Genomic DNA, 23,631 nt, shown 5'->3' with positions numbered 1-23,631 from the left:
CCCCCCTCCCTCCCTGCAAGTCTTAGCAACCAGCTGTCTCACAGACTCCAAAACCATTAGGCCTTTTTTTTTTTTTCTCCCCTTTACCCCATTAAAGAAGTCAGACTGTGGAACACGACATAATATATAATCTCACCACTAACAAGGAAATCCAGCTCTTAAATTGCTGCTCACTTTTCCCTCTCAAAGCGCAGCGCACCCCCCCAAACACACACACAACCACTGTCAATCAGTGGACCCTTTACTTCTCCTCACAAACACACAAACGTCTCCTAAGCACATTTGTGAGAAACACCGACGCAAACACACACACGCACACAAAAAAGAAGCTAAACGCCACGATTATTCCTGTCAGAGATTAGCGCGGCGGTTCTAATTGAAGATTATACTGGAGGATTATTAGTGCGGCTACTGAGCTGGAGACGATTATTTGCAGCTGCTGCGGCAGAGGCTGAGCAGTGAGCGACAACCGCGGTGATGGCTGCTTGTGCCATCCGAGTGAGTACGGGCGGGCACTGGGTGATGGGGTGGGGTGGGTGCAGCAGTGTTATTCACTCATTCCATTAGTCTAATAAATATAGCTCTCTTGTGACATCTCTGTCAAGCAGGCAGAACACCCAACTTTGCCAGAGGGGGGAGAAGCTGCTGCGGCATAGAGGGGAAAAGGGGGGGAAACGATAGAATCAGACAACCAGCGCTGGAGAAATAACACACAAGGCTGTTACACCTGACTTCCGGGAAATAAAAAGGACAAAGAAAATAAAAAATGAGAGCAATCAGGCGCTAGAGAGCGCATTACAGACAGACAGAGAGTGGCAATTTGCAAGAGATACTGAGCAAGACACTGAAAGAGATACACAGATATAAAGATAGAGGAAAAAGAGAGAAAGAGCAACAGAAAGAGGTAAACGGTGAGGGATGTCGAGTTTGGTATTTGATGTGGTTGCTTCTTTCACGGACTTCTCATTCCCAGCACCTACAGTATGTGTGATGTAATATGACAGTGCAAAGAAGCCCTCTAACTCACCCTTTCTTTCCCTCCCTCTCCGTCCCCTGAGATCTCTGGACCTGCATCGCACACTTCTCTCCACTTTGGTGGGAGATCATATCTGACTGCAGCCGGCCCCTGGCACTCCTACAATGGTCTGTAAAATACAGCTCCATCAACCACTTATGGCTTTTGAAGGAGCCTGACTCCTGACCACCAGAGATAGTTGGATTGCACCTGAGAAGAGAGAGGGGTTGTGTGAATGAGAAGGGGGGGGGGAATGGATCAGGGGCTCTGGCCTGCCCTACAGTGAAACTGTGCTCTATTTCCCTGGCAGCACTTTGAGCCCGACTAGATCATCAGGGCACTTGATTTCTCGGCTCCTCTTATCCATTTCCATTACAAAAACTACCGTCAAGGCAGAGAGGTCTGATAAAACGGATAAAACAGAGAAGGATGGACGGGCTGACAGACTGTAAAACCTGTCATTTGGAAGAGTAAGGGGCTGAAATGTGTGTTAGTTGAGCTAAATGAAGCTACAGCTGAATTTAAAACAGGAAGGCCACTTTGCCCTGGCATCTCTGCGCACATGCCTAAAATTACTCCACAGCTTTCTATCTAAGTAGTTTATTCCACATTCTTCCCTCAGTCACATATCTGGTCTTTCTATTACAGTCTGATGGCAACAGGATTTTTGAGGCTGATAGATAAATGTCAATATTCTGTATTATATTACACGTTCCTTCATTAACCTAAACATGTTCACTGTAGTTTATTCTCAGTGAATCCCACCGTCCTGTGGCTGTAAATACTCACTAATGTGTATTAATTCACAGCTGAAAACAGTTCCCAACAATATTAATCCTGTAATGATTGCTAAAGACTACAGTGCCCAGCTGTTTTGGGAAATTATTTAGCATTTTCATTGAATCAAACTGTATATTGTATATTGTATATTGTGAACAAATGAGCTCAGGGCTGAGAGCCACAGGGCAGAGAAGTTGGGGGGAGATGCAGTGACGCATTGTTGGTTTTGGTCTTTTCATGGTATTGTTAACAATAACAAGAATTGCCAGCGCTGACAGTTCACATACATAAACATTTTCTTACATGTGTTTATTAAAGAACTGCAGCCAAGACGTGTACTGAGCAGGACATTTTACGGCTGAAAAATATACTTGTCTCTGTCTCTGGTCTCTGCTGACTGGATGCATGCAGGCTTTCCCTCCTTTCCAGTCACCTGATTTCCCAAATCCCCCTGCACACCTGCTCCTGAGTCCCACATCAAGCCACACCTGTGCCTCACCAACTTTACTCAGAATATGTACCTGCCCACGTACACCAGTCCTCTGCAGCATTGTCTACTGTGCCTTCATAGTTATAGATTTTGAGCCTCTGGTCCTCACTACCTGCCTCTTCATCAGTCCTGCCCGCTTCTGTTTTTTTCTCCTCCTGGATTTTTCTTCTTTTTTTTTTTTGCTTCCACTCACTCCTCGCTTGTTGCAAGGAATCAAGTCCCAGTAAACCGTGTTTTAATCCTAGCCTCCACACCACAACTTCCTGATTATTTAACCAACGCCAAATATATATCAACCCCGTATGGTTACCATCATAACACTGACTTATTTGTGTGCACCAAATGATCACTTTTCTTCCCCATCACCACAAGCATCCATTCATGCTTAGCCTGTGTGTGTTTTAATGGATGGGGTGTCAAATGATAAGGCTGTGATGTACCGGTGTATTTAACTGAATGAGACAGAATGCCTGTACGTCTCTTGAGTGGGTCAACTGATGGATGCCAGTGAAAGTGAATGAGTGCAACAAATTGTATCTGTGCTCTGGCAAAGATGAAGGCGGCGGCGCCTGCAAACACCAGCGCAGAGCGTCATCGCTATCTGCATGTTAAGAGAAGTTGCGGAGGAGTCGATTACTTTTTTCTTTCAGGTCTGTGTCTCACCTCTGGGGTGGTGCAAATAGCTCCTCCCACTCAACCACCAAATGATGCGCACAAACACACACACACACATTTTCCACCCAACCTCCACATACACTCTTCTCCTCATCCCTTCTCCCCCTCCCTGCAGTTTCTCCATGCAGTCTCTGAGTAATGGGGACAGATGGCTGGCAGCTTCTTGCTGTTTCTTTGGGCTCGTCCACCCCATCCCCATCCTCACCCCACCCCTCCCCACCCCCTTCTCCACTGCCCCTGGTCTCCTGCAACTGATGGCTTGGTTGCAGAGACTCCCGTGGAATAGCAATGCGGCCCATATCTCTTTCTCTGCAAGCTGAGGGGTTATAGGGGGAGAGGGGAGAGGCGGTGTGAGATGGTGGGGGTGGAGAGGGAGGATTACTGCTGACGGAGGAAAAATTCTGTAGGCTTGCAAGGGAGGACAACTACACAGACTTTGTGATGTAAGGTTGTGTGTTTGCTGCAGCTGTGCGTTCATGCGTGCTTTTCTTTTCTCCTCTATTTTTGCGTGTCTGTGGGTGTGTGTGTGTGTGTGTGTGTTTGTGATCGCTACCGGGCTTGTCCATGCCTGAGGTACTGTACTGTACTGTGTAGGTTCACAAACACTAACTGTGCAGAGAAGGACACTGCATGTGCAGCAGGCTAACCCAGGGACAAACAGAGGAGAGAGGAGGAGGAGGGACAGACCTCTGAACGAGCCCAAAGCTGTGTGTAAGTACAGCAGTACAGTAGGTTGTGCATTCATTGGCCTAACAGTATAATTACAGTGTATAGTTGTTCACACTGACCTATTTATTATTGCTGTCTCGCTGCTGCATGTGATCCGTGTTGCTGCTGCTGCTACAGTCAAGCTAAACTCAGCCAGTACTGTTGTGTGATCTAAAAAAGGGCTTTAACCATGACTTTGGTGACACTAGTGCAATAAAAGCCTCACAAAGAGACAATTATTTGACCTTCAAAACACCAGAAAAGTCTTAAAACAATAATCCCTCAGATTCAAGTTAAAGCCAAGATATTTTGAAACTTTTTGGCACACACACGTTAAAAGAATACATCAGTGTCTGTATGTCACCCACTGGGGTGGAGCTCCTGAGGTTGCAGTTCCACTTCCAAAAAAAAAGAGACAGTAGACAGACAGCAGCAACATTCTTGGCCTAAAGTCTAATAATTACAGTAGCAAAATGCACTCTGGAATATTAAGTCACAACACAGGGAATGGTATATTCAGCACAAAGCAATTTTCCTTATGTGCCAAAACAGATGATACAGCAGTACAAATACAGCTGTAATAAACCCTAAAACCGTACAATCTCTAGAGGCCACGTAATGGTTATTTGCCTGACTTTGGACATTAGTGGTGACGAAGCTGCTGGCAGATAGGGAATAAATGCTGACCAAATCAAATGGATCTGACTTCTATCAAGCTGCGCACCCTGACCACCCTGATCTAGTGCTGATTCCACACACCGACCGAAGACAAAAACAGCTGATTTGACGCCAGAAGCGGCTGTTAGCGTCAGTCGGCATTGTGATGCCAGGTTGACGTGGTGGATGAAGACAGATGCCGATGATTACGGGTGGCGCGGTGGGGATAATTACGTATAATGTGCGGTTATTTGGGACAAAACATTGGGACATAGGGAAAATACAGCAGTATGAATTTAAGAAGGGGACAGGCTGAACAGCTGGGTTTAAGAATGATGACACAGGAATGGGGGATAAAGACATGGGCATGAGTTGAATGCTGATAAGCTTTTAGCCTGGAAGGGAAAAAAAAAAAAAAAAAGACTATAAAAGGCTGAACAGGGTTAGGGATGAATGTGAAGACGGGGAGATAAAGGTGAAGCTGCGAACAAGAGATCTCTGGATGTGAAGATACACAAACAAGAAGGGGTAGCTTACATTTCTGGTCTTTCCAGGTGACAGTGGGCTCAGGCCGACCCACTGCCAGACAGTACAGGTTTACATTCTCCCCCTCGTTCACCGACACATTTTTTGAGATGTTGACGATTCTGGCCGGCACTGAAAAACAAGATCACACTGTTAAAAAATATGACCTCAAAATCCCCCTTTTTTATTTCACAGTGTAAATTCCTACACATTGGACGGACAGGCAATCATCAGCTGATTAATGATCCGTGCCTGAGTGCTTAGTGCACTGTGCAACAATATGCTTGACCGTCTACTTAAAATGCACTGAATTCTAAAATGGGCATTAAAAACTCCTCCTGACGTCTAATCTAATTTGATCTTTAAAGAAAAGAGACATTTGTAAGTGGTAGTCATATATATATTTTTTTAATTCTGCTTTTAAATCGAAATGACCACCCCTGAATACTATTTTGCCCCAAACTCACAAAGAGTTGGAGCACTATGCATGTAGTTAGTTTGATAACAAGATGGCCCTTGAATTTAAATGGCCCATTATCATTGTTTTTAATGAGCTTGGCCCTGAGACAATTTTTGCGAAACATCTACCAAGGATCCTATTTTTCTCTATCTTGCTAGAGCTGAATACTTGCAGCAATGAAGCACAGATTGGAGTGGTGCTGAAGCTGCTCCTGCTTGATGCACTGACTTGAGGGTGTAATTATTTTGTGTGATATCAAGCTAGGGCTGAAATTGCAGGCTACTTGGAATTAGGTGTATATGGTCATCTGTGCCAAGCCTCGGCCCCTGCAGACACAAGTGTTTGTTTGGCTGCGATGCAATGCGAAAACTCTGTTAGTGCACAGCGGACATTGTCTCTGCCACCTGTGAGCTGTGAGGCCTCGTGTTTTCATTCCAAGCAGAATGTACCTAATATATCCTGTTAAAAGTTTTCAGTTTCATGCTGCTGGTGATGTATAACTGCAATCTTGGGGGGGGTGGGGGGGTCTGAGATCCATCCAGTGGGCAGTCCTGAGCCAATACATCATGTCACTCAGGATCAGTCGGACTCTCACTCACTTAGCTGCTGACTCGATGACTGAGCCCCAGTTTGTGGTTGTGCACTGTCAGTTATTTAGTTAGGCAGTTGGACAGCCCATTGTGTACCTCATCTCCTCCACCCACATCCTCATCCATCTGATCTGCCTAACTTTCTGTTTAACAGGTTAAACAGGTCACATGAAAATCATTGCACCTGACTTTCTGGTTATCTGTCACCTGTACCAGCTTGATTTCCTGTAGCCAGACACACACACACACACACATATACGCTTAAGAAGCTGTCAAGACATAATCAAGTAATTACATCTTGATGTAACGATAAATACCAACCTTAAATACTCAAACATCAAACATTAACTCCTGAGTTGTCAGTCATACCTTTAAGCATGATTTAACAGAAAAGGAACACTGAAACATAACCATAGAAAATCTTAATTACTTCCCCTGATGTCAAACCTCAATCACACCCAATAGACAGGACTATGCTTGGATGAATGATTCAATGTATAATTAAGCCATTTAGCGGATGTTTTTTTTTTTTTTATCCAAAGCAGTTTACAGTACCATGAGCACACACATATTTTCCTTCTTTCCTTTTATTTTCTTTTGCAGCCACAGTGGCAATCAAATCTGCAGACTCTGGATATATTAGAGAAATGAGTCACGACTTGTACTGGATGCAGTAAACACTTCACTCATAACCGATTCCTATTGCATCTCAACTCGGCTGCCAACCTTGGACGATGAGGTAGACGTGGGCGATGCGGGGCTTGTTGTTGGCCTGGAAGGTGCAGGTGTAGGGCCCCTCGTCGGTTACCTGCACCTTGTTGATGTGGATGGAGAAGTCGCTGTTGTTGCTGTTGACAAGCGTCACGCGCTTGTCCAACGACCACTTGTCCGTCCCCGTGAACAGGATGTTAGAGCGGTTCAGCCAGGCCTTGTGGGTCACCTCCTCGTCGATCCGGCATCTGTGAGAGGACGGGAGGTGATCGACAGGTGAGAGGCCTGGCCCTATGAGGTTAACATTGTTTTGACAGGGTCGATATTGTGGGTGTCAATGCTGCGCACTGTTATATTGTTGGTTGTTACATCATATAATTGCATGGACAGGCTTGTAAATATATTTCATTACAGCAGGAAGCAGTTGGTACAGATATAGAAGCGGGTGACATATTAAAGGAAGACCCGTAAAGTGCTGAGCACCAGAACAGCATCAGTGCTCTTTAGAATACACTGTGCAAGTGTCTTGTAGTTTGCTGAAGGCATGGGTCACCATTCTCCTCAAAAATAACCCCTCTTTTGGTGTTTCGATAACAGTGGCACGCATGTTTTAACACTGGTCCAAATTTCCCCATTGGCGTTCAATTAGTTGGAATTATAGTTACTGCAAAGGCCATAGAATATGATTCACATCAATTTTCTTACTCATCAAACCATTTGGTAACCTTGTGCTCTGCATGTAAGCATTTGCAATTCATTATGTCTCTCCACTCATTTCATTTTTTCTCCTCAACGTTTCGTTCTTCGTCTGTCTGTGACCTCTCGGGTTACGCAGTACAAAGCAGCAAAATTTTATGCATCATTCAAAATGGGTCAAATTATAAAAACAGAGATCAGTCAGAGAAAAGTATCAACAGCTTGAATGCAATCACAGTCAGTTGCGTGTGAGGCAATCGTAACGTTCGTCTTTGTTTTGACTCCAGGATGACACTAAAAACTCAATGCAGTCCAAATGCATACGATATTGATATATATGTTATCTGGCCGTATGCCCAGAAGTGGCTGTGAACTCATGCTTAAAGTAAATAACGATAAATGGAGACATATATGGAAATAATGACAGGTACGGGGAAGGAAAATAACAGCGCTGCGGTGATTAAAGAGCAGTAAATCCATTTTTCCTGCTTCATAACAGGAGCCACTGGCCACAGGTGTGACTTCAGTTCTTGACTTGGCCACTAGATGTCCTTAGCTTCAACTAGTTTGAGGACATGCCTCTGTAGTCCTCATCTTTAATTGATATGACCTGGATAAATATCACTGTTGAGGAGGATCAGTGGCAGTGACACCAGTGTACAAAAGAACCACGGCACAGGGAGGCGAAGCCTGGAAGTCTTTGGACAAACAGGCTACAAGCCACTGGGCTGATGGTTCAGGGTGACGCACGACCTATGAGGCAAACCGCTGCAAACAGGTTAGGAAATAAAGGAAAAGAGGAAGAAGAAAACATTCTTGATTAAGATTCAATTTGTGTCTGGGGGGTTTAAATAAAGAGACGATATAGTAAGAAATCCCACCATAAAAAATAAAAAAAAAATTCATTATCTGTGTACAAACGCTCGATTAATCTATTTTTAAAATTAATCACTTCTGTACTGATGATGTTGCTACAAGACTGCAAGCCCAGAGGAAATAAGCGCCATAATAACATCAAATGTGCCTCGTCTTAATGGCCCGCATCAAAGCCAACACAACAGCATTGTCTCAAGCATAACAACAAGTACTTGTGCCACTTGGGCAAAAGTGATTTTACATGAAAATTGAGTTTTTTATGAAGCTCTTTAGCCTTTTGTTTGTCAGCTATCGGCTGTCCAGTGCAAATTAAACTTACACACACATTTGATTACAAAATATGCAATCGCATCTCTGCTGATGAAGCTATACAGGCAGTTCTGTGCAGTGAAATCTAATCTCAGAGCACTCAATGGTCCGCGAGTAGAATTTAAAGCAATGGTTCCCGATGGGGTCGGTACCCATCCTAAACACCAAGTCTAAGAGGTTGTGAGATGGTTTATAGGAAAACAATATCTAATTATTTAATCTTTGTGGGTACAGTGTTTAAATTAAACAAAAACTGAAGGAATAATCAAACCTGAAGTGTCACAACCTGTAGACTCATGCAGCTTGTGCAGATGGGTCACAACTAAACACTGTTTTGTTTTCAAGCAATGAAAAGCCAACAGAGCTGAACTACTCTAGAATACCTCTAAAAATGTTCTCTGCTCTGGTAAACCAGTGACTGTGGCATAAGTGTTGTATCCAGAAACAAAGAGGAGATGCTCAAAGTGCTTGCAATGTAGCACAACTGTAAAAGGAAGCAAAGGGTGACACTGAGATGTTTGCAGCCAGGTGCCTTCAATCGAGTTTTATGTGTAAAAACACCCAAAAGACATAAATTTAGATATAGATTTGACTTCTGCGCGACTTCAATCGAACAGCTTCAGGCTACATGTCTTGATAATATGACAGATCAGCTTTCTGGTTTTTTTTTGATTGCCAACTTTTAGAGAGATTTGTTGATGTTAACAAATATTGACAGTCAGAACTGTATTTGGCCTCAACATATTTCATTTGAGTGGAAGACCCACTTTTCTTTCAAGAAAAAAAAAAAAAAGAGAGTAAAAGAGGAATTTGCTCAGAGATCTAGAGAGGTGTAGGCTTATAGGTGATGGAAGTAATGTTGACTCGGATTTCTTTTCCTTTTCCTTTTTTTTTTTTGCGCTGCTGAGTACACTGCAAAGCCGGGTCACATCCATGTGAGAGGGAAAAAGCAAGTTGGCTGTTTCAGTGCTTGCTTTGCGAGCTACAAATGGCAGCTGTGATTTCTACTTTATCAGTCACAGTTAGGCAGGTGTGGTTGGATACAGAGGCGGTCCACCTGCCGAGCTGACCTGTTTATCATTACTGTTCCATCCAAGTAAAAAGAGAAGGGGATTGTAGACGGACTGGATGACTCCAGCGACATTTGACAGATATTATTATTATTATTATTATTTAATTAGTTATATGAAAAACAAAGCTGGAAAATATGGCACAATATGGGAGTTGTGTGACAGAGAATTGGCAATTAAACTGGGATGACAGGTGGGTGGGAAAAACAAACATGTTTTTGATGTAATTAGTAGGTGCAGGTGTAGGATCAAGAGTTACCTCAAAGTGACGCTTTCTCCTTCCAACACTGTAATGTTGTCCGGCAGGTATCCGAATTCCGCTCCGTGCACACTGGACCCTGCCAAGAAAAACAAGAAGAGACCAATGAGCATCGAGTAATGGCACCAAATGCTCCGCTGGTGTTCATCAATTTCAGGTCAGGCGCTTGAGGATAGACTACCTCACCAAATCATTTCGCGCAGGGATGTGCTCTGCATCCCGCCTACTTATTTCTGAAGGGAAAGTAATAAATATACTAAACAAAAGAGTCACAATGTCTGCACTGACCCCCACACTTGAATAATGATTTGGTTTTACCCTGCATTCTGGTGGGATGCGCGTTCATTGAACAGCACTGATAATGAGCCAAGGGAAGAGGATTCACGCGGAGCTGCCGGAGCGTGAAATGAAGGGACAGCAACGGTAACAGAAGGGATGCTCATCCTGCCTACCAATACACACACGCACACACTCACAGAACAGAGGCACATGCTTACAATAGCGTGCGCACACACACACACACACACACACACACACACACACACACACACACACACACACACACACACAAGAAAGAGACCCACATCCGGAGAGCCATTAGTTGAAGAGGAAATACAAACTTGGCATCTGTGAGGTGTGTTTGACACACTCGGGTGAGAAAAAAAAAACAACAACTTTAAAACAGTTTGAAGTCATTTTTGTGAACTTGCTTGGACTGCACACAAAGATAACCAAAGACCTTATATGCTGGCAGGGATATTGCCTACTGAGGCAAGTCGCTCCCCAGTAAGACGCCTGGCTCTGTCCATCCAAAATCTGACGCCAAATCACAGCACGACACCAGATTCCTCAGCTTGTGTCCTCCCTCCATCTCCGACAATCTCTTTCTCCCTCTGTCTGTAAGATGACCTCAATATCTCAATACGTTTTTTCTGCGGTCTAGCCTTGAGGTTTAATAAATGGCGACTTTATGAAATGAAGCCGCTGCAGTCAGGAGCTAAGAAGCACCTCTGCGTTTGTTAAATCGCTGCACAAAGTCAAAGGCATGTTAAGCATGCCGAGTGGGAGACCGCTAAGAGATGAGACCCGAAATGACAGCAATGCACCAGTACACGGACTGGAAATGTGGGTTTTAAATCAAAGGAAGACGCGTGGTTTGATTACAAAGAATAATGAGAGAGGCTTCAGAATTATAATGCACATCATGGATTGCTAATCAAAAGGTTTTCAAACTGCATAGCAGAAAGTCCTGCAAAGTGCCAACTACACTAAATAATAATTTATCATCTCTTAAATAAAGACTAATTATGCCTGTTCTCTTTTTCTGTGTGTTTTTGAATGTAAGAAAGTGAGCTGGCGGATCTGTGTGGATATGCCACAGTTAATACAGGCTAATATTCATATATTCATGTGTGTATGATTATGTGTGTGCACCAGTGCATGTGTTGCTCATGGTTGTGTGCATAAGCAGGTGCGTTATCGAGGCATCTGTTGCTCATGGGTATGAATGTGTAGGTTTGTTTGCTGACATACCGGCGCAGAGCAAGAAAAGAGGACAAACTAATGATGCCTCAAAAGAAAACTGGCCCTGGAAATCTCCTGCTAAAAGCTGTAATCGCATTAATGGGTGCTGCTGCTGCCACTGTTGCTGTGCTATCTAGGCCGGCCAAGGATCCCAGCACTGGCTCTCTCTCTCTCTCGAAACCTTGGGGGAGGGGCGTAGCACATTTACCATTGTGTCCAATGTTCAAAAACTGTCACAAGCTTTCGTTTATCTGCGGTTTCTACAATAGAGTAATGTTGCACAGCATCGCTGTGCTCATGCTTCCTGTCTTAGACTCAGACAGTCCTCAGCTCAAGCCTTCAGCTGTTCCCTTTCAAGTGTTCTGTACTCTACACACTAGACTTTATTTAGGTTAATTCAATTCAGTTCCAGGGCTTGGGGCTTGGAGACGAGTGTGACATGCTGTCATAAATACACACTACCCCACATACGCAATTACAGACACACACATAGAGAAAAAATGCTCTATCACATAATGTAACCACTGGGACACATACGTGATGGACACACACACACACACACACACACACACACACACACATTTTGATTGAATGAATGATGTATGCATACGCTGAATGCTCCAACAACATTGCGAAGGTTACAAACCAGCGGGGAGCTATTCCCATTTCCCTACTCAATTCCCATTTTCACAGCTCGATTGGCACCTCACATTCTAAAACCTGTATCACCCCGCCTCCACTCCCAGGCTCCGCACAACATGATAACCAGTTCAACACATCCAGCCCACACTTCCTCTCACACACACTGAACCACAGGACCAATCACACATGTGCGAGTTTACACACACTTATGCAAACACACTCATCACCGAGACAAACCTGGCCGAGACGAAGGTTATGACTGTGTTCATCACAGCAAAGATTCACTTCACATCCTCTGTGGAAAACACCAGTCGCACAAAGTCAAAATACACACAGAGAAAATGCACACCGAACACAAATACACAGACGCATTCACTACTGTAAGACCTTTTTTGACCTCCATCACTCACGTTGAACGCTCAGCCCACAGTGAATCTTGTTGCTTTGACCTTTGCACAGCTCAACAGATATCTGTATCGAGGGATGGCACACCATCTCCGTCGGGACATGAAAGTGAACTCAGGACAGCGCTGAGGTTCACGCTCACTTTTTTTTCCCCCCCCACTTCAATCCAAAACACTGCGTGAGAAACACTGAAACATTACAATTTGTTTTACAGCTGGACTCCATTTTGAAATATCGAAAACCTATAGCAGACCGTGATACATAAGCGGCCAGCCCTCTGGAGTGTCAACTGGCTATATGCCTAGAACTGGCTGTAGCTTTATAGTTAAGGTTGAAGACAGTAAGAAGAAACTGCTGTGAAACCATGAGCAGCAGTCATCCTGCTATAGAGTGACTAAAAACACAGTGACGACATATGATGCATTTGTTTTCAGCTTCAATGCTAAATGAGAATTTCTGAGCCCAAATTTTAGCCAAAGCGAACACAGCGTAATAAAAGTGTAATGTGTACAGCGGGGTCCAAAAGTGGTCTCAGAACGGTTATTGCCTGTGCAGATATGCAGGAATATAAAGTGCACATCCGCAGCATCTCATTTATGGGCGAGTGGGAGTGTCGGGTGTAAAACAACACAATGTAAACATCATCTGGCTTAATGACAGCATGTCTGCCTCCCTTTGATGTGCTCCACATTATTTATCCTTTTTCAGGCAATTAATTCAAATCCAGCGAGCCAAACACAACGGACATGATCAAACAGAGCAATAATGAGTCCAGAGTGCAACCAGCAAAGTCCCGTCGCATGACCAATACAGGATCTTCAGACGTCACTTTCAATCTCCGGGTTACCTTTTTGGCTTTATTGAGACCTATCTCAACTCCTGCTTGTCTCTCTGCTCCCTCCCGGCAGTTCAACATGCCGACTGATGAACTGCACCCACCAGGATTCAGGAGTCTTGCCCACAGACACTCCACAAAGGAGGTTGCTTGCCAACGGGAAAGCTTAAACTAGCGGCTACCCTGCAGACTCTAAAGTGTGGAAACGCTGCTTGAGTATACAACTTCACTAAAAGACAAAAATGGATTCCTATAGGCGTGAGAAACCCTGAGCCTAAACGTAACACAACATAGAGACATGATGAATAACCATGCAGAGCAGTGCTGGTGGTGAACACTGCGGCGGCCCCAGGTGTTGGCGTGGCCACCGGCATATTGAATTTCGCTGCACACTGTTGTCTTTCACAGCTACAGTGTGTCCTGGCTACCGGTGTCTTGTCCTTCCTATGACCTGCTGTTCTGGCAAACGAATGGAACCCCCCACCTCCATACCATACATGCACACACACACACACACACACACACACACACACACACACACACACACACACACACACACACACACACTTGAATGCTGTCCAAATGACCCCCCTTCAGGCCTCTGTCTGTGCACAATATTGAGCCTTGGTTCTAAATCTGTCTGGCATTTTTAAGAGAATAAAACGTTATAGACATGCCTGTGGGATTACACACGGGGAAAACGCAGGGCTGACAGACCATTAATTCACCACCAATACTCCAGCTCTTCCTCTGCCTCTCAGTTCTGCTGCTCTCCACCCTGCAAAAGCAGAAATCTGTTTTGCTCATCTGTGAATAACACTTTATCTATTGTTTGCCCATAGGTAGACATTCACATAATTCCCTACACTAGCGGTCCGGTGTTTTTGTCTCTGTGCTCTCCTGCATTGTGTCTTTTGTCTGTGAAAAGCGTCGTAGGGCTGTTTGCTCAGTACCCATAAGACATCTATTATGTGATTTGTATTCTCTTGACTTTTACATGCGACTGTTTGTAATTACACTTGCCACTGGCAGACACTTATGAGCAGATCTTTATTGAGCTGTACAACTTTAGCCTGCGCAGTCCTTGCAAGGCTGTCTTTGTACTGTGCATCTATTTTGCATTGCCCTTGACGATCAAATAAACACACAGAGGAGGGAAAGCTGCTTCTGAAAACATGATTGGCGTCAAGACGGATAGTGGCAGAGGCTATAGCGAAACCCTAACAATAATCTGTTTTAACGGAGGCTACTGTGGTTTTGAATTTGAAAGGGGATGGAGAGAGGCGTAGTACAAGGCTGGAAGGGAGAGGTGAAAATAGATAGCCAGGGTGAGATGAGGGCCGGGAAAAGAAAAAGCTGTAGTGGAATTTGGAATTAGAGCCTGTTGTGGAGCAGGAGAAAGTAGAACAAGTACCAGGAGTGGTAGTTATATAGTTTTAGTAGCAGGAGTATTAAGCGATAACAGCATTATTGGCTTTACTAGTCGCAGTTGGAGGAGGAGCGATAGAGTAGCATCGATATGAAGAGGAGAGAAAAGTGCAAGGACACTGTCAGTAACGCTGGGGCAGAGAGCAGAGCAAAGGAAAGACACACCCGCATAATTAACACCGGCATGCTGCAGCCAATTAAATATTTACAGAGGCACTTCCCTCCGACACCTTGATGATGAAGAGAGGCAGCCCAAGGATTATCAGATGCCGGGAGCCTGAGGCAGGAGACAAGGGGTTGGGGGTGGGGGATTAAACATTAACCGACACAGATATCCCTTTCTCTTCCTCGTCTGATCCCATTAACTCTGGATGGCCCAAATCCAACCTCATGTCCACCTCTCTGAAGTCCTATCTTCCTGCCCTCCTCCTTCTCCACTTCTTCTCCACTCCACTACTTATTCAGCCTCTCTGCAGCCTATCGATGAAATCTCTGGCTCCTTCCACCCTCAGCACCACCTGTCAGGGACAGAACAACGGGAGAGCAGGGAGAGAGTGATGGGCAAGGAGTGAGAAACCACCTGGACGCCTCGCTCAACAGCACAACAAGATGGATATGCAGGTCGCCTGCTTTTCACAATTGCAGGTGAAGCAAAATGGATGTCGGCAGGATTCCACTTGACAGGAAATCTAAGAAATGTCAGAGAAGTCACAGTGAATGAATTGTTTTGAAATATGTCCGGTAATGTCATTTTTTCCTCCTCTCAGACCAAAGATTTTTTTTTCGTGCTGGAGGAGTGTGATGGAATGACTGAAAGAAGTGTTTACTTGACTTGTAGCTAATTTCGACATTAACTGCTCTGGAGAGCTCGTTCTGGGGCGTCAGGACGACTGGTCGGACATTCATCTGCTCATCATTCAAGGTCATATATTTGGCTGACCTCACAGGACCCCCCCCTACCACCACCACCCCCACCACAACCACATCCCAGCTATTCTGGCACACATACAAGTGCTAACACAGCTTGATCTCACAAGCATGCTGAAACACTCAGCATTTACAGAAACACAGGGGCATCACCCTTGGGTGTCTAACTTGGCCTCACCAAAGATGTGACATCTGCCCCTTTTTATTGTACACATGGCGCATCCACAATTCTGCCTCTGGTCCCCTCCCACCCAGCATCTCCTCCTCTCTCTCCCTCCCCTTGTCTCCCTCCCACATACTAATCCCTCTTCACACATCAATCAATAGAGCACTGCAGAGTGCAGAGAGCCATACAGTACTCAATGCAGCAGTTGTACAACTTCAATGGGCAGCCACAGATCTTTACCATTGAATCAAGCGTGGCTGGGGAGAAAAGCCGAGCGTGCTAAAACCAGGGACGAGCCCCACTCTACTTTCTTTTACCCCCCATTTTCCTTGGACTGACGCCTAAACCCCTTAGCAGTCTTGAAATCAATACAGTAGTTAAACTGTTACTTCCTTTCCCAGTGAGTACACACACACACACACACACACACACACACACACACACACACACACACACGCGCACGCGCCTTGCACAAGGCCCTGTAGATTCCCCTAAATACACCCTGTGCACTGGTAATTTGACAGATTTGTGGGCAAGTGCTGTCACTGCTTTAAAAGAGAAGCTTAAAATACTGATTCACCCCAAGTAGCTCTGTATCCAACATCCTCTGATAGTAACATACTTTATAAGTAGCAAAAAGGAATATAATACAGGAGCATGGTGCCCTCTGTGTAAACCTGAGTAGTAAATTCCCATTTTAGTGTCACTTAATGGTAAAAGTATACAGTAGCGGTACAATAGATGGATGGCCTGAAATATTAGCAAACTATTAGCACCTCATTGTCTCGTATTCATGCTTATTTTATTGGAAATCATGATAAAAATCTGTATTACTTTTAAAGGCACTTTGTAAAGTTTTTTGTTGAGTTATGTTAACATGTAGCGTCTCCTCCCAAATGCACTGTGTGTATCCTTGAGATTTTTTACTCAGATTTTCCTCACAAGAAATACTATAAAATCATACACACTACAGGGACCTGCTCTTTAAAACATTGCTCCACATGAATCTATCAAAACTATTCCATATCTCACACTCACACTCACACTCACACACACACACACACACACACACACACACACACACACACACACACACACACACACACAAAAAACAAACAAAAACAAAACAGTTTTTTGATCCGACACCGCTATGGTTAAGGTTTAGTTTAGTAGATTTAGGCACAAAAACAACTTCGACTGCTATATTCAAAAGAAACATGGAACAATAATCTCCCATCGCTTCACTTCTTTCTTCCCCCTCAAGAACAAAAGTCATGAAAAAAAAAAAAAACTGATGCCGCCATTTTTCTTGGAAGGCTAGATTTGCAAAATCACATAAAAACAATCAGGTTACTGTTTAACAAAATGAACTGTTCCACTGTTTATCCACAAAAATTCTGAATAACAATATGTTTTTGATCACGATTCTAAATGTATAGATTGATTTGGACAAAACAAAATTCTGTAAAATGAGAACACAATGCGATCTTATCAACAAGAGGTACTTCAGCTTGAAGTCTACAAACCATAATATTGAATTATTGCCCAGCCTTATGCTATAATGTCAAAAATAAATAAATAATAAAAGTGTGAACATGTTCTGGTGTTCCATATTTTTATTGTTTATAGGAGTCAGATGCTGTGAGACTGAACAAAGAATTTTCAGCCGTGCAGTTAAGCTTCCAGCACAGTGGCGAGGCTTACCCTATAGTTTACACTTGAGCCTCTAAGAGGCTACAATAAAAACAGCAATTACTGGGCGATAGTGACAGGAGACAAAGGGGTGTAATAGCATGGGAGCAGTTATTTTCGATAGGACCATTGGCTGTAAAGTGGAGTCAAAAAGAATGAGGCATCAAAAAGTCAGCTGAGTGTCGGGCAGTATGTGTGTGAAATGGATGACCAGGCAATACAAGCTGCCAATGGTCATTTATGACACACTTGAAAAGTAGGACTAATGAGAAAAAGAGTTTGACGAGAGCCTGAGAATTACTGCCGCTGCTGTTAATCTGGACATTAACTTACACTGAAAGAGCTGAAATCATGCAATTTCCATCAAAGGCAAAAGATGATGTGCTGAAAATGCATTCAGTGAATTTTGAACAGTCTCAAATCAATGTAGAGCTGAATAAAAGATCTCATTTAGCTTTTGTTTTAGATTTTTTTCTGCAGGAATAAGCCTTTACAGCACCACCACTGACTTAGCTTATTAATTTTCCTCCCACCATTCATTTCATACTGATAATGACATATTTCTGTGGAAATATGCAAAATATGTAATATACTCAAACAGAGTAATAAGGCCAGTTAATTGTGATGACTGAATGGAGGGAAATTAGCCGCCGTCTGAAGCCATCATGGTAATGAGCAATCTAAAATAAGTCATTCTTTGTCTGTGCCTTTTGCAAACAGCAAAACAAAAGGGACCAACATTTTGGCTACAGGAGCAACATTTTCACGTCAACATACTTCAAGCTCAGTGAATTCACAAATAACTTACTGCACTGCTGGAATGTGATGGTTTCAAATGCACCTGGGTTACATCTAAGCACATGTGTGCATCCATCAATTCATGCATGTGTGAATACTGCGTTTGAGTTTTTGAGCGCGCGCAAGTCCATCTTAGTATTCGTTTATATATGTGTGTGCGTGTGGGCTGATGTGTTGTTCAGGACCACTGGGCTGCTCGTCTAGGGGTCTCGCTACCTGCACCACAGGAGGGTGGCGAGAGAGTGAGGATGAAAAGGAGGCGATGCAGGCAGGCAGGGAAGGATGGAAGCGCAGGGTGCAGCGAAAGAGAAGGAAAAAGACGGGGAGGGGAGAAGGTGAGGGCCTGAGCCCAGGAGTAAGGTGCTGTCAGGATAATTCACAGCAGCAGTATTTGCTGCGAAGAACAAAACAGAATTACCTGAGGGAATAGAAATCAGCTAACACCTGCTTAGGAGGAAGCTCCTGAGGGATGGAATGGGAGAAGGAGGGAGGGAGGGTGGGAGGGAGGCATGGTACAGTGCACTAAGACGCTGGCAAGTACAGATGAAGTAAGCATCAGCGCGCGCGAGTGTGTGTGAAAGAGAGAGAGAGTGTACATGTATGTATTTGCAAGTGTGTGTAAATCCGTTTGTTGCTTGCATGTTTGTGAATCTGTGTGTGTGTGTGTGTGTGAGTGAGAGTTTAAGTGTGTGTTTTCGTGCATGTGTTTGCATACTTCCGTCTGTTTGTGTGCAGTTGGATTCCGCCTGGCTGTGCCCACAGCCATCCTTACAGCTGTGGATGGGGTTCATTTGCATTCTGAATCACTGCAGCTCTTGCCATTGTTGCTCCACTGCTGTGACTCGGCACCGCTAGCTCCTGCACACATAGCCGCCGTGCCAGTTGTGTTTGGCTACAGCTGTGCTGGAGAGCCCGTGGCAGACATTCAAACCGCCACCACGAGCTCCGGCCTCGGTCTGTAAGTCGGAGTGAGTTTGGTTGCCGTCATTTCCCTTTGTGGGCTCCGTGGTTCACCAGGCTAGAGCTCATTCTCCTTCACCAAATCTTGGAGCTCCCTTCTCCTTTCCCCCTGCATCCTTGTCTTGCACCAGACGGAAGCCGGATGACACCCCAGCTAGCTATTGGCACCATCAGCATGCTGCCGCTGCTCAATTACAGAAAAGCCCCTACCCATTCCCTTGACAGCATGATAGTCTTGCTCACATGCTCCCTGGTTGCTCTCTTCATCTTGCTGAGCAAAGAGGCCCCCTGAGTTAAAAATATACCCAACTTTGAAGACAAGTCTCCCTCCCTTTTTACCCTCCAACCCCTTCTTTCAGCCTGGGTGATGACATGCTTTTGGTATCTCTCTGAAAAGGCCGGTGCATTAGAAAAGAGCAATCGATAGAGAGCCCATTTAATCTTTGCAGCTGAGCAGAACTGAGAGCAGTCTCGTGTATGACATGCAGAAAAAAAATACTGAGAATACGGAGAAGCAAGAAAAGAGAGATGAGAAGAGAGGCAAAGGTGAATTAACGTGTCATAGTCTGTTTGAGGAGGAAACAAGCATACAGCCGGTTACTTGGGGCGAAGCTAAGCTGTGCGTTTATGTCAGCCTTGGAGGACTGAGCCGCTGATGAATCTGCTGGCTCATGTTCCTGATGAAGCTGTTTTACCAACGCCTGAGGCTATTGAGGAATATGAGGAAATCAGGGGCATAACTAAAGCTGTGACAGAAGTAATGTGTAATTAAATACAGTGCCACTGGCTAATTTGCCTTTCATTTATCTCCATATATCTCTATTTCTTCTGTGTTTTCTTATTGTGTTTTCTCGCAGAAAGGGTTGTATAACTCCCATTGTGGAGGTTATTAATCTTTCAGTGCACTGTTACAAACATAAACAAATTCCTAAGTCACCATAAGTTATTAGAGGGCCGTCTCCTTCGAGCTGTTTGAATTGGATTAATGCTCCTTCATGTGGAGCACTGAAAATGATCTCTGGCTCCCCTCTCCCTCATGTGTGAATGAGCTGCAAAAACAATTTTACTACTGTGCCACAAGCACACACAGAGCACGTGGAGACTGCAGACATTCCTTATGCATGTACTCACACACATGCGCACACACACACCCACACACAAATGTTGTGCTGTAACTGGTGATAACCAACAGCAAAAAACATGGAGTATCATTTATTTTTCAAGTGTGTTACACTTTACTACAGACAATACACTGCGAAACAAAGGAGCAGCAAGACATAGCTGTCTTAAATTGAGATATTAATAATACAACAGGCAGAGCTGCCAGGATGCATTGCACAGAGTGAGAATGAGTGCGTACGGCAATGACTCTTGCTCAAGTGAAAGCTTATGTTGTTACGTTGTAAGGAACATTTCCATAAAATACGCCAAAACTAACAGAAACTTCCTTTTAAGCTACACGGTGATGTAGCAAATGTTGTTATAGTCTAAGTTTAGTGTAAAACCCATTTAAAGACAGCTATCAGACAGCTTCCTCAATCTCCATGGTATTCATTATTACTACTCAGCAAGTGAGCAAGTGAACGTGTCACAGCAAGATCGCTTTTTAACTGATAATTTCGAACCTTTTTACAAGCTGTCTCATTATCTCCCCTCACTCCATACTGCATCGGCATCCACTTCATCCGCAAATGACCCGACGAAACATTAGCCAGATGTTTATTTCCTACACTTGCACAAGCGAGTCTGGAGTAAAGGATTAAAATCAACCGCTGCCGCCCCCCCCCCCGAGACGTAAGTTAACCTCCAGCAAGACATGATTGTGCCTGGGTCGGTACATTCAGAAACTAAGTGGAAAAAAAAAACCAAAAAAACTTCTCGAACAAAGAGGAGATGATGGAGAAGATTAGGTGAATGTTTTCAAGAAAAAGAAAATCCACCCTTGGATTCTTCTTTTCTCACTCTTATGTAACCTATCATCAATCTGTGATGTTGAGTGTGTTCCAGGAGTTATTTCGCGGTGAAGTAATTGACTTGTTTTGGTGTTCCCACTTTTCTGCAATCTACCTCATCTATTTCTATTAAATCTAGAGATTTCGTGAGGTTTTTCTGAGAACCGCACTGTTAGAGCAAGAGAGTCATACTATCTCAGATGGTGAAAATATTACTTGTGCCCTTGAAACATGACATTTTCTTAACCTGCCTTGCATTTTTCTTACACTACTGAGGCTACTGCCGCCTGAAAAATTGGTCTCTTATTCTCGACTATACTGAATTTTTCCCTGTAAAATTGTTCGGCCTTTGTGCAAATTGTTGAACCTTGACAAAAAAAAAAAAAAAAAAAAAAAAAAGCTTCTGCTATGTGTTTTTCTGATGAAACGAATAAACTGTTGATTTTGTGCATTTAACAGCTAAAAAAAAAAGAAAAAGTTGTTTAGCAACTTCTGTGTCACATCATGCAGAGCGTGTTGTAACAGCTTTAAAAATGTCCCTAGAGGAAGAGGAGGATGTAAGAAAAGAAGGAGACAGTAAGATGGAGAAATAAAACCAGGGGGAACAACTCAAAGCAGCAGCTCACTCTCGTTCGCTAAAGACCTTTTCTGACCTCACACCTCCGGCCTAATGTTTTACTTCCTCCAGCAGTTGTCAGCTGTACTTTTATTAGGGGCGAATTTTTCTCAGTTGAAGCCCTTATGCACTGAGCTGGACACATTGTCAGAATATAAATGAATTTCGATGCTTTCCTCGGTCTCTTTTCTTCCTATTTCTTTCTATGTATTCCCATGTATTTGTTGGCACGGTTCTATCGCACTGCGCCAGTGTGTATGGCTGTCAGTCTCGATGTTGTTTGCCATAGGGTACATAGTTGATGTTTACATGCAATGTTGTGAGCTTTCATGTAGAAGCCACATGCACTTATGGATTGACAGTTTACTGTTGGCCCTTGAGCACTGATTGCCCAATCATAGCTTAGCAACCATAATTTAGCACAGCAGCTCTGTCAAGCTTTTCTACACGTGTTGACACAGTGTGTGTGTGTGTGTGTGTGTGTGTGTGTGTGTGTGTGTGTGTGTGTGTGTGTACTGGGGTCGTGATGGGAGCGATACTATATATTTAAAATGTTTGGAAGACGCCGTCTCTTCTTTAGTCTTTCCAAAACCAAAAGAACAAGTGTGAGGAATGAATCACAGTGTCTTAGTTTGCTCTAATTTATGGATTGGAGGTTGCAGGTTATGTTAAAAAAACAAAAGATCCATTCACGACACAGCACATCCATGTGGAAGCTGGTTGTAGATGCTAATAGGCTAAAAATGTTAGCAGCTCTGTCCTGCTCGGATTTGGGGAAGTTCACCTTTCAGCACCACCAGCGAACTGGAGTTAGCATTGCCTTTAGTAAACACGTAAATTAATCCCCATCCAAAAGACGAACAAGTAGGCTATGTGAGCTAAGCAGCCAAACAGGCTTATATTGCACATTTTTACTTATCATACTTAAAGTGTCTCTACACTGACATAAGAGAACAATGTTGTTTTTGTCTTCTACGTGGAACATTCAGCCGGTGAACATGCAGACCTTTAGTCTAGGTCATGCAGCTTTAGCCTTGGTACCTTAGCATGATATCATGTGCATATTTAAAGCCCTTTTTACAAGATTCTCATTTTAAAAGTTAGTCGTACACACAACGTTTTCATCCTCATGCTCAGCTGTTGATGCGACAGCAACAGTATGTACATATCGTATACTTTGCTGATCCATTCCTCCCTCATCCCAACCTACCCTGCCTCTCGTTCCTCTCCTATACCTATCTTCTTTCAGTCCCCTTTCCCACCTCTCCTCTTTCTCCCTCCCTACTTTCTTATCTTCTCACCTCCTTGCTCATCTCCTCGCCCCTGCAATGCCACAGCTGATCTTCTCCACCCTCTAATTCGGCAGCTTATCTGAGCATACAAGTTCCACAAAGCTCTATGATCCCTGTCACCTCACAGACCTCGTGGGAATCGTGAGTCAGTGCTGCAGATAGATGATGGCGTAAGAGCTGGTTGGTGGGAGGTGGGGGTGGGAGGTTGAGGATGTGACAGAAAGAGAGGTGGACAGGGAATGACGAGGAAGTCAGACAACAAGGTGGGGAAAGGGAAATGCAATGAAGAGCAGAACGGAGGTCTAAGATAGCAAAAGGCTGAGGGGTCCTGAAATAAAACAACGCCCGAGAGAATGAAAGTTAGACAAAAGCATCTTGTTGGGACGGGCGCGACAAAACCTTCTACCCATGAGTTATTGGGTGCAGGACCTCTGCTTTGTTTAATCTGCTTCTCCTATGCTTCCTGTCATCTATCACTGCAGATTCTGTCAAATGACGCAGAGAGGCCATGGAGTAATTCTGAGCGGTAGCAGGAGAGAGACAGAGCAGAGGCAGGTAATGGATATACATTTA

General features: G+C 44.0%; 1 protein-coding gene across 1 annotated transcript in view; it reads right to left on the bottom strand.

The window, feature by feature from the left end:
- The window catches only part of iglon5 (IgLON family member 5), an 86,898-nt gene that overhangs the window by 4,682 nt on the left and 58,585 nt on the right, over nucleotides 1–23,631 (bottom strand). Inside the window, exons 2-4 of the mRNA XM_023424835.2 lie at nucleotides 9,822–9,900; nucleotides 6,627–6,859; nucleotides 4,863–4,982 (exon numbers count right to left, since the gene is read on the bottom strand). Coding sequence (XP_023280603.1) covers nucleotides 4,863–4,982; nucleotides 6,627–6,859; nucleotides 9,822–9,900 — 432 coding nt within the window. The remainder of the gene's footprint in view (nucleotides 1–4,862; nucleotides 4,983–6,626; nucleotides 6,860–9,821; nucleotides 9,901–23,631) is intronic.

This window comes from Seriola lalandi, unplaced genomic scaffold, assembly GCF_002814215.2.
Source record: "Seriola lalandi dorsalis isolate HSWRI2012SDOR001 ecotype SW California unplaced genomic scaffold, Sedor1 jcf7180002054753, whole genome shotgun sequence".
NCBI classification, from domain to species: domain Eukaryota; kingdom Metazoa; phylum Chordata; class Actinopteri; order Carangiformes; family Carangidae; genus Seriola; species Seriola lalandi.
Note: the sequence above shows the minus strand (reverse complement) of the source record. Positions and strands in the feature narration are given on the sequence as shown.